General features: G+C 47.8%; 1 protein-coding gene across 1 annotated transcript; it reads left to right on the top strand.

Annotated features, from left to right (window-relative positions):
* Positions 1-844: 844 nt before the first annotated feature.
* AGA (aspartylglucosaminidase) lies at positions 845-11432 on the top strand. Its single transcript, XM_078877837.1, has 9 exons — positions 845-1042; positions 2271-2424; positions 4018-4130; positions 4431-4543; positions 5907-6012; positions 6509-6584; positions 7254-7361; positions 8206-8339; positions 9030-11432. The coding sequence occupies exons 1-9, from the start codon at positions 904-906 to the stop codon at positions 9128-9130; spliced, it is 1044 nt and encodes a 347-aa protein (XP_078733963.1). The 5' UTR covers positions 845-903; the 3' UTR covers positions 9131-11432.
* Positions 11433-12010: the final 578 nt, after the last annotated feature.

The raw sequence follows: 12010 nt of genomic DNA, 5'->3' as shown, positions 1-12010 counted from the left end.
AATGTCATTCATGTGCAGCGCACTTCAATGCCAGCCAGCATTTAGAGAGCGTGTAGACCACAGAGCTGTGGTCTTAAGTGAAAGTAATGTGGCCTGCTGTAGGATAGAGAAGTGTCTCGTTCATCTGCCTCTGGTGATCAGGTAAATGTCTGCTCCGTTGAAAAAGAGTTATAAAAATAATAAACGTAGAGTTTACATTCTGCCCCTAACACTGTGTAACATTTCCTCCACGCTTAAAAAGCCATACTTCTCATTTTTCTGATCACTCAAACCTTCAGTCGCATTCCCTTGTTACAGCACCTGAAACCAAAAAAATTAAGTTGCGTCGCCTATGACATTGTGATCACGTGGGTGTCGGTGTCGCCCAGGGGGCAATGCCCCTGCTGATGTCCAAATAAACAATCAAAATGTTTGCAACAAGCAAGTGCTGCAATTGTTGAGATCTGTTGGATGTTGTACAAATGTAATTGGAAGTCATTGCTTTTGCATGTTGTCTATTCACGTTGTACTTGTAGACAAATATCAGTAATCTCCGACTTTGCATCGGCAGCCTCCCAACACACTTCCAGAGGTTAATCTGCTTACAAACGAGACCGGTTCATCACGAGTCAATCTCCACCACGAGCCTCACCACTAGTCAACATCACTAGCCATGTCCACCACGAGTCACCCTCACTCCACCACAGTCAGCCTCACTCAACCACCACTAGTCAATCTCACTCCACCACAGTCAACCTCACTCCACCCCTCGTAGTCAACCTCACTCCACCACTAGTACTCAACCTCACTCCACCCCTCGTAGTCAACCTCCAAACTACGCGAGACAGCCCCGCCCCTCGACCCCCCCACGCCTCCCGCTCCCCTCGTGACCCGCAGCTCGTGTGTCGTGTGGGGACCATTCTCATGGAGCTCTTCCGTCCGTCTTTGTCTCCCCTGCTGCTGCTGCTGCTGCTGGCGAGTGGCTGCGTGGTTCTGTGTTCCCCGCCGCCGCCGCTCCCCCTCGTCGTGAACACGTGGCCGTTCCGACAGACGGCGCGGCGAGGTGAGGAGGACACGGACAGGCAGAGAGCACCCCCGGTGTCGCCTCAACAAGCGTTGTCAGTAGCGTTGCCTGTGAAGGCCGGTACGGCGCACGGAGGCGTTGTTGTGGCCAGCACCATGCCCCCGGCCGCCTTTGTCTCCCCAGTCGCACGTTCACACCCTCGCACCGAGGACTCGTTTGAGGCTGAGTCGACCTAGGGGAGTCCCCGGGACCGGCTTAGATGATCGACACTGGCGTTAGTGGTCGTGAGTGGAACTCGTGTGAGGCCGGGGTTTGTGTTTTAATTTGCAGCGGTGGTGGGCGCGAAACGTCGGGCCCACCGCTCCTCGCAGCCGAGGCCGGTGAAGCCGAGGGCCCCAGGCAGGAGAAGTCGCCCTCTGCCCCGCAGGGGAACCAGGCGAGCAGGGGGGGCCGGTGGCCGCGGTTGTGGCGATAGGCCGTGAAAGTGCATTGCGCTTTTACAATGTGTCACGCACGGGGGGTGTTGGTACGTACATCTATGTTGCCGTGTTAGCTCTGCTGCGTTAGTGTGGAGTGTTGGTACGTACATCTATGTTGCCGTGTTAGCTCTGCACCTCTGCTGCATTAGCGTGGAATGTTGGTACCTCTGTGTGTCGGCACGTGTGTATGTACGTTTAACTTCTTTCGCACAGTACGTAACAGCCGTGTGTGTTAGTGGAGTGTTAGTACAGAGTGCTAGTACCTATGTGTGTGTCAGCGTGTGGTGTGTCAGTGCCCCCCCGTGTGTTAGTGGAGTGTTAGTACTGTAACCATGTGTGTTAGTGTAGCGTGTTCGTACTCTGCGTGTTAGTCTAAAGCGGTGTTCTTCACTCATTCTCAGAGAGGGTGCAACTTCCCCCAGTACGACATCACCAGTGTTGTGGGGGCCGCCACACATTTGAAACCATTGGGAGATTGACAGCAGCACGATGTTGATGATGATGGGTGGTGCAGCGATTAGCGCGCTACGCTACGAGCCCGGCGACCCGAGTTCGATTCCCGCTCACGGCCAACATCGGTGACGATTATCTGAACTGATTGTGGACCTCCCCTAGGTCGACTGCCTCAAACGAGTGCCTGATGTGATCTGTAAACATCGCCACTGGGGAGACAAAGGCGGCCGGCGTGGAGTTGACCACCCACCTCCTCGAATGCCATGCCGGCCTTCATAGGTGCTCGCCAACAGTCTGTTAAGGCTACACGGGGGATCTCTGTGTGTGTGTGGCAGCGTGGAGTGAGCTGAAGGCAGGTGGATCTGCAGTGGACGCCGTGGAGGCCGGCTGCCTCCAGTGCCAGCTGGACCGCTGCGACGGCTCCGTGGGATACGGGGGCAGCCCTGACGAGCGGGGGGAGACCACCCTGGACGCTATGATCATGAACGGGTGAGATAGATAGGCAGAGAGGTGCCACGATGACGAGATGGTAACTATATTCTTAGGTTTTTTCGGTAAAGTCACATAGGTGAAAAAATGTTAATTAATAAAAGTGATTTTTATTTTTTATTTTACTTTTATTAATTATAATTTTTTTACCTACGTGACTTTACCGAAAAAACCTAAGAATATGAATCCTTGCAGTCACGAAAGCTTCAAATCTAGAGATGGTAACTACCTCGACTGGTATACAGGAGTTCGTGGGTTCCATCCCAACCCTTGATGCCTGCTGTATATTTGGAGCTTGCGTGTCTCTCTTCCCGTGGTCACGTGGATTTTTCTCCGTGTTTTTCCCACCACATTTGGAATCAACATCACACGTTTAGAGTATTTGACTGCTATAAATGTCCAATGATAAGCCACTTCGTTCAGCTATTATTTGTGGCCAGGTTGCTTCTGAAAAAGAGCTATACAGCTCAGTGGGCCTTACCTGGTAAAATTAAATATAGTTTAGTTTTTTAATAGATAGGCAGGAGGTCGTTCAGTAGGGATAGGTAACCCATTTCTTCAGGCACACCCGAATTGAGCCAGCGCGGGTCCCTCCTGGTACGGGTGGCTTTCCACTGCATATTTGCCTACCCAAGCCGGAACCAAACCGTGAAACTTTGGTCCCCACAAGGCATCTGAATTTGGCCACGGGCGGCACAATGGCTCCACCACATCATCTACGTGCATCTTGTTCTTGCCCGTGACATCAGTCAGGAAGGACTCTGTGAGGACACGGCCTCACCATGCCATCCACACGTGTCAGTCACAACCGGGTTCAGTGCGTGTGACGTCCACGGCACCGCTCGGCTTCTGCAGTTGAAACAACCTGGCGCACCCCCCCCCCCCCCCAGTCGCACCGAGATGGTTCAGTACAGCCCCAGTAGCTCGGTTGTGCAGTGGTAAAGAGGGAGATAGGAAATTACTTTTTAAAATTATTATGTTTGCCTGTATGTTGAACTTATTTCGTACTGTACGTAGCCAGCCATGCTAATCGGAGGTGCGGAGGAAGAACAACGCGGCTTGTTTATCCAGGAGAGGCTCATTCAGTCTCATGACGCTTTTTCAGGACGGTCCTGCCAAGCCTTTGCAGTCGGGGGTAATGATTGCAATTGAGTGAATCGCAGGTAATTGTTCAAATTTGGTTCATTTGGACCATGACACCGGCTAACGGTGCCTACTTTTGTGATTAACGCCACAGGATCTGTAACGTCCACTGTATTTTTACAGTTTATACACCCGCAGTATTAACCATAGTGGCTGGTCGGATTCGAACTGTGAGCCTCTGCAACAAGCGGATTATAAGATGCTCTGGGAAGTTAAGACGTTCCCCAAAACTCGTGCCCAGTGTCAAAAACCTCTTAAATCCCTTGTGATTATTGTTGTTGTTGTGAAGTCATTGATGACTGGAAGGAGAACCAACAACTAAACTGCAATCGATGGACGTCTGAATCCCAGATTCGAATCTAGGATCTCACCAATGCTGGCTGAGTGTCTCTCTGACAAGGTATTAACCCCGAGCCAGGAGACGACCTCGAACTCTGTTGTGTTTTGCAGCGATACCTTCGATGTGGGTGCCGTTGCCGACCTGCGTCGAGTGAAGGATGCCATCGGCGTAGCCAGGGCCGTCATGGAGCACAGCGAGCACACCCTGCTGGTGGGGGAATCCGGTAATCATTTTTTTCTTGCGAAACTTGAACTTAATTCTGCCAATTTTGTGAGGCTCAACCAGGACACATGGTAAGCTGGCAGCACCCTCCACCCATCAGCCATGCACGTTATTTACATAGCCATGCCCACGCAGTCACTCGCCCAGCTATCGTTTGTGGCCAAGTCGCTTCTGAAAAATAAGTTCATTTAAATGCAGTTTAATGGCATTGCCAACTACTAGATGTAATGTGATGATTTAAATTGTACAGAGGTGATTGTGGCTCATGTGACTAAGGCATTGTGTTTGTTGTCTTTATCAGCATCGAAGTTTGCTTTGGAAATGGGCTTTCCTGAAGAAGACCTCAGCACAAACTCATCCAGGGAACTCTACGAGAAGTGGAGGCGAAACTCATGCCAGCCAAACTATCGCAAGGTGCATTTTACTTTCATCATTGTAATGTAATCAAGGCTAATGCAACCATTACATACACGCATTGCTCTTACGTTGTGGAGGCTAGAGGTGTGGGCTCGATGGAATCTGATCTGGTTATGAATCAATCCAAACCACGATGTCACGGATCCGATCCGGATTGCTTATGTCGTCATCAATTGGATTTCATTGCAGAATGATGTATTGCTGGATTTTCAGGTTTTGAAGCTCCGGAAAGTATGACGCACCACAATTCACCAATAAGATTGTACAGACCTGGTCACACACACACAACCCTTCTATATAGTACAAGACCCACCACGATCTCTTGGTTTAAAATAAAGTTGTAAGAAGAGCACCTTGTAATCCATAGAATATAGCAATAATGTATAACACAATACCGTGTTCTAAAATAAATGTAAAAACACTTTTTTTCATGTAACGCTAATGTAACATTTATGAAGCAAGACTATTTACTCTTGGGATGCTTTGCAATTCCCCTTTGTGAAATGTTTCATATGATGCCTGTGGAAGGAATCCGCAGTGCGTGGAGACAACCTATCACACCTACAAGGGCAATAGCAGCCCCCCCCCCACTGCTCCCCCTCCCTCCACCGTGGCACGCTCCGTGCTCCCAGGTGGCCTGCATCGGCCTCAAAAACCCGACGAGAGCGCTGACGGTCACTCATGCGGTGTCGGGACACGGCCACACTGTGGGAATTGTGGCTGTCCTACTCGCGACTGGCTCCCAGTGGTGATTGCCCAGATTACAGATGCACAGTATGGGGGGAGGGGGATTGTGTGGCCTGCCCGCACACAATATTGCATGCACATGCCCCATGACCTCAGGCAGTGCGTGAACTAATGCTCATGCGGATGGATGAATGAATGAATCGCCGCCAAGCCAGTGTGCGGTCAGGCCTCTACTCCCTCGAGACGCAGCCTTCTGTTTATAGTCACACCGCTGAATATGATTTGCTGCACTTGCCCTCTGCTGCCCACAGTGTGTTATAGACTACCGCACAGCTTGTTGTGGGCAGCAGAGGGGATTGCAGCAAAATCCACTGTTGGATCGTACTTCTGTGCCTCCCACATTTCTGCTCTGCTGCCCCCCACAGTCTGGAACTCCCTTTCCCCAGCTGTCTGTGCTGTTGAGTGCCTGCCATCTGTTCAAGTCCAGGCTCAAGAACTTGCTTTGGTCCTCTGCCTATGACCGACTGCCTCTTTCTCTGTAACAACTGTGCCCACTGCTTTTGTGCCCACGGTCTGTGCCCATGGTCTCATTTAGACGCTATCCAAATCCCCATTGCATTGTACTGACTTTGATTTCGATTATTGCATTTTATAGACCGTGTTTCAATTGCAGAATGTAACACCGGACCCAGACAAGTCTTGTGGCCCCTACAAACCAATTGCCTCTTCTACGCAGACCTGGTCAAGTCCCATCGGCATTGACAATCACGACACGATTGGTAAGACAATGTTTGAATGGCAATGTGTGATGCAGACACCGCTGTGTCCTGTTGCGATATTTCAATAGGCACTGTTAATTCCTGAGGACAATCCTGTGATGGTGGGAGGGCTCAAACGTTCCCTCCTCTGTTTTCCGAATTACAATCTGAGCCACAATACCCGGCGATGGAATAAACTGATGTTCGTCCTGTAGTTAAGAGTACGTCCAGAGCTGGCACAATTAGTCGGTTGAGTGTTGAGTCGGGAGAAAATTATAATCGTGTGGTCGCGTGGATTTTTCTCCGGGTCTTCCGGTTTTTCCCTCCACAATTAGAAACATGCGTTTAGAGTATTTGGCTGCTATAAATTTCCACTTGATGAAACACTTTGTTGCGCAATCAATTGTGGCCAGGTCGCTTTTAAATAAAAAAAAAAACTGTTTTTCAATATATTTCGATTTAAAGCTTTCGTGACTGCAGGGATTCATCTTTTTCAATATACTTTTCATTTTCGAAGGCATCGTGGTGATCGACTCGCAGGGCCGAGTATCTGCGGGGACCTCCACCAACGGGGCAACTCACAAGATCCCTGGGTGAGTTTAGATGCAGTTGCTCTCTCCTCAATTGATGATTATAATAAAAACGGAGCGATTTCCTGCTATGACAATTGAGGCAGTGCTCATCTCCCGTTTACAAGCCCCGAGGTGGAAATTCCTCATTCCTATGGCAGGTGTGAATTTACACAAAGGAAAAACACCTCACCTCGTTACTTTCAAAGGGAAATGACGACTCGGAGGCGTGAGGAAACACAGACGAGTGGCAAAGGTGGCCGGGCGGTGAACTTTTGAGGAATTCCCCCCCGCCCACCAAGCTGTACGGCCAATTGATGAGCATTTACTTGCGAGAGGATACCAGAGCACCGAGATAAAACCGACATGCAAGAAGGGACTGCTCTGTCGCATACAGATCGAACGGATGTAGCCCACATTTTTGCTGCACCACCTTCTCCAGGCATGCCAGGGTATGTGTGGCACCTCGATGCGCTTGATTAGGGAGTTTCACAACATTTGTGCGAGCCACCAACCCTCGCCTCCACACTGCTGGATTACAGGCGTGGTACTTATTTTATAAGGATTTTGAACTCGCGACATTACGATTGTGAATTACTGTAGCACAAAAATGTTCATAATAATACCAATTTACAGCCCTTTGTGTCTGCGCGGGTTATTTCTTTGTTTGGTTTGCGTGCTCTCGTGTTCCAGCCGCGTTGGAGATTCTCCTATACCTGGGGCCGGCGCCTACGCAGCAGGGAGTGTGGGAGGGGCATCGGCCACGGGCGACGGTGACGTCATGATGAGGTTCCTGCCAAGGTGCGTCTGCGGCTACTGTCGCCAGACAAGGCTTGATTTTTGCAACTCGCCCCAAAATGTGGGACGTCTGGCAAAAAAACACTACCAAGCTGCGGCGTGTACAAAATTCTCTGGCACGTGTCGTGACGGGTACTGCAAGATCCGACCGTGTCTGTCCAGTGCTCACCGAGCTGCACTAGCTTCCGGTTTCCGAAGGAATACGGAATAAAGTCACGCTCATTACTCACAAAGTGCTGGCCACAAACGAACCACAATACCTCGCTGATCTCTCCCTCCCCCTCCCCCCCGCCGGGAGTCTATAAAACAAGTACTACTTTGTGGATAAGTTAACAGTAGTTGTCATATGGATAGACTCTCCCCTGGAATGAGGAATTTCCACGACTGACTCAAGGCTGTAAATATGAGATGCGCACTGCCTCTGCTCATTAGAGCAGGAAATCAACGTTTATCATTGCCTATTAAAATAACATTTTTACAACAACCCGATCAACTGTGCCTGGGAAAGCCTTAACCCAGAGGCATTTCTGGGAAATACTCAGCAATTGTTATTACGTCACAAACAAAAGCCACCCTGAATCCTAAGAAGTTGTTCAGAGGGTCCGCACTGAGGATGTGTGGCCAACACCAAGAACGTTGCCATGCTTTTGGCAATGGGAAGAACCCAGAGAGCTTGAAGGGAACCCCACGCAGAACAGGGGAAGGGCACACAAACTCCACACGGAAAGGCACCCGGGTCAGGAATCGAACCCCCAGGTACCTTGCTGTGAGGCACAATTATTTCCATTGCGTGACTCTGACACCCATAACTGGAGTACCTCGAGACGATGACCAATTGGTGTCTCAGTTATCAGGCAGTGGAGAGCATGAGGAGGGGCATGGATCCCACGCTTGCTTGCGAAGACGCCATCCGGAGGATCAAGAAGTTTTTCCCGAGCTTCTTTGGAGCCATTATCTGTGCCAACATCACTGGAGGCTTTGGTAAGTGTTGTGTGCCGTTTGTTGTTGTGCTGTCCGTGTTTATGGGGTGTGGTGGCGCTAGTTATTGTGCCGAGCTACGAATCCGGCTACCTGGATTCAATCCCTGGCCACGGCTAGCATCGGTGGCGAGTCTTATCAGAACTGGTCCAGGACCTCTCCCATATACATTCAGCCTCATGCAAGGGATGCCCAGAGCCGCCTTTAGCGGAGGCTCTTCCGCCAGCAGTGGAGTAAGCAGAAGGCGCAAGCGGTTCAGCATACATTGTATTTAGAGTGGTCTAGCGCCGTTATTGTTAAAGACATTGTGCTCACTGCAGAGACCGTAGCGACACGACCGCACTCTATGATAGCTGGCGCCAATCCGTGCCACACGCCCTCCCGCATGGCTTGTGGGAGCCTCAGTACCAATAAAGTTATTTCATTTTTTCTTTGGGTTCCGTTTCGATAACATACGCGTACATCATTGGAATGGAAAAGGGTTAATATATAGAGGACCGCAGAGCTTGGAGGGGAATTTGGCACCAGCTCAACACGTGGCTGCTGCCTGCCTGCCCACTTATCTGTGGTTCCTCCTCGCGCCACTGAGTCGTTCACTCCCTTCGAGAGTAAGCAACCGTTTAGTATGTTACAAGTTGAAATTATGACACAATGTCCTGTGCTTTAATTCACTGTTCTCTGTCCTGCTTGCAGGGGCAGCATGCAACCAGGCTCCCGGTCTTGACCAGTTCCACTACACGGTCTTCAACTCTGCCATGGGCCAGGCTACAGACTATACCGCCAATTGTTTATAAACCTAGATGATGGAGCGTTTTACACGCTTTTAAAAGGCTTCGCAGAGGTGGTTGGGGGAACCGGGAGACTGATACCATGCTAGACCCGTGACACACTTGAGATCTTGGGTGGAACCTGGGTTCAGGCCACGAGTGGTTGTGAGGGTACGTGTGATGGAGGAAGACCAGGTTATGCGGGTTTTACATTCTGGAGGATTATGAGTTTATGGTCTCGGCCTGGTGTGCATTGACCACACACAAAATAAAAAAAAACACATTGGGTGTTTCACTTAATTTGGCTGATTCCAACTTTTAGAATTAAATATATCAGTTTTATTATTGTGCGATGAACAAACAATTGTTACGATCTTTCCAGCTCATAAAATATGTGTGCACCTAGTGGAGTAGTTCTCAGCCTCCTGGTATGGCAGCGCCCCAATCAAGACCACTGGTCCCCGTGCCACCCTTCTGATTGCCCAAAAGACATCAAAGGTTACCAACAATGCGGTGTTAGAGATTATTTCATGTCGTGTGCTTTGTTGCGCAAAGTGGCGCTTGCATTCCTCGTACACATGCCATGTTCCCTGCACAGTGTCCATGTCACAGCCTATCACCTTAAACCCCCCCCCCCACCCTCTTTAAACTTCCATGGGGCGTCACCGATAGGTTGAGAACCGCTGCTCTAGTTTAAAGATGTCTGTTGAAGGAGCTTCAGAAGTTGTTCTGTGATCTCATCCTCTGGGCTATTCTTTCACGATGTGGTGCAATGCAATTTACGGTTCGAAATGGAAATGTTTGTCACATGATATGACACTGATAGCACAATTGTAATTGGTTAAAAAAAAAAACCTTTTAGATTTTACAAAATGTTGACAATTAGTTTTTCATCCATAAATCGAGTTTAATTCTATCTTATGAATTAATTTTTCAAGGCAATGATTAACGAAGAGCCTGAATCATTTGTGTCCATAGTTTGAGGTTTTCTTTGAATTCTCAGGGATCTTTACATTCCAGAATCATTGATTAGTCTACGACACAAGTCATCTTTAGCAGCAGGATCATGATTTCCAAAACAATTTTTTTTAATTATTCAAAGATGTACATACATATAAGGATGTACATAAATATATATAAAGCAGGCAACCACAACATTTCCAATATAGACTGCTATGGGAAACGGCAATTGATCAAATACCTCGTAGCGTACACTTACTCATTTAGTTTAACTCGTAGGCTTTAACACCGACTCGCTTACATTTTTAATACTGTTGAGATAAAAGTATTCTAGCTAGGTGGTGCGTTGTGGGACCAAATCGAGTTTAAACCATTAAGGAATGACCATTGCATTAACATAGCAATGTCATCGTCAGATTTGTCTGGAGTCGAGGAGGGGAATGATAACATAACAATTTGCAATCAACACGGATGTTGGGAAATTGCATCTTGGTTGACACTGCAGGTCATTTGTTTCTTAAAGGTTAACTGTCGTTTAAATTAGATTTAACATGCAATTAATTCCTGGGTTAGGCTACGCAATTATGGGACCGAATCTGTGTTGTAAGGCCCTCCGCCACTCAACAGAGGCACACATTAAAATGTCACTTGCACAGGCGTTTAATGTGCACATTGTTTCAGCTCACCGTTAAGTTAAAAGAGCAATTCTCACGAGCACATTTAGCAATTAGATACGTGATGTTTCGCTGCAAACTAAACCAAGAATGTTCGTCAGAATAATCAGGAAGTCGAAATAAAATCCAGCAAGTCAGAAGAAAACATCGTGTCAACATGAAATTGTCACAATTAAACATTCTGACGTTTGTTAAATGATTGTAAACATTTAATTTGTTTGGCTATGTCGTATGTCGGGTGGTAGAGGGTCTGACAATACATTTGGCCTCACCCAAACATCAACTATAACTTATAATACTTGCTGCAAAAACATAGACGTTAAGGTTTCTTGTAAATTACCAAATACCACTCCTTATGTTCATGTTGTGATATAAACTATTCCGGTGGGGTTTATGGTGGTGTTGATGGGGATGATTGTTCATAGTGTTATGACATAAATTGTGATCTCAAAGTTTTATGAGCAGGGGCAATTATGGACATGTGTTCTTTCTAACTGGGTAATATCCAGTGAGACTTTTTGCAAGGGATATCTGGGAAGAATACATCATAGGGAAATTACTGCACAGGTTGTGTGTAAAAAAAAATACTGTACAAGAAACGAGGTTTTGTATGTACAGGTGGTCCATGTGCTGAAAACCCAACACAATATGAAGATACTGTCATTGTACACGCAAACTGTGCAAAAAGAAAGTGCTGTAAATTATTATGAATCATTTAAAATGAATTATTCCTTTAACCTTTGTGGCTGCTTGTTTTATACATTGTAATGCTTTCCAACTAAGGTCGCCCAACACTTGTGAGGCACAGACCAGGGGAATGATTCCACAACTCCACGTGGGGGGGGGGGGGGGTTATACCCCGGGTTCATGTCTGCGATTTTAATTCCACTTATCAACGGAGTAAAAACTAAACTATTGGATAACCCCGTGGGTAACAGGATCGATTTGCCGTGGGGAGATATTTTGCGCAAGAAAATTGCAAATTACAGAATGCCGTTATGTAATAAGTTACGGTGAAAGTCGCGGAAAATTTGCAAGGAATATGGCTCAGCGAATGGCAATAACTCAAGTCAATAAATGTTAATAAATTACGGGGAAAGTCACGGACAAGTGCATTGAATACGGCTCAGCGAATGGAAATAACTTATGTCAATAATGGCAATAAATGATGGCAATAATTGATGGGGAAAGTCACGGACAAGTTAATTGACTACGGCTCAGCGAATGGCCCTGAACAGCAGTCCTAGTATTGTTGTTGTGCTGCTGCTGACGC

This window comes from Lampetra fluviatilis, chromosome 49, assembly GCF_964198595.1.
Source record: "Lampetra fluviatilis chromosome 49, kcLamFluv1.1, whole genome shotgun sequence".
NCBI lineage: Eukaryota > Metazoa > Chordata > Hyperoartia > Petromyzontiformes > Petromyzontidae > Lampetra > Lampetra fluviatilis.
Note: the sequence above shows the minus strand (reverse complement) of the source record. Positions and strands in the feature narration are given on the sequence as shown.

What these genes read in the sequence shown, in the direction of transcription:
- AGA (XM_078877837.1), top strand. Translation starts at nt 904, where the DNA reads ATGGAGCTCTTCCGTCCGTCTTTGTCTCCCCTGCTGCTGCTGCTGCTG. An exon ending in CCTGCTGGTGGGGGAATCCG is followed by an intron (nt 4,131 to 4,430) that starts GTAATCATTTTT and finishes TGTCTTTATCAG; the next exon opens with CATCGAAGTTTGCTTTGGAA. An exon ending in ATGATGAGGTTCCTGCCAAG is followed by an intron (nt 7,362 to 8,205) that starts GTGCGTCTGCGG and finishes TTGGTGTCTCAG; the next exon opens with TTATCAGGCAGTGGAGAGCA.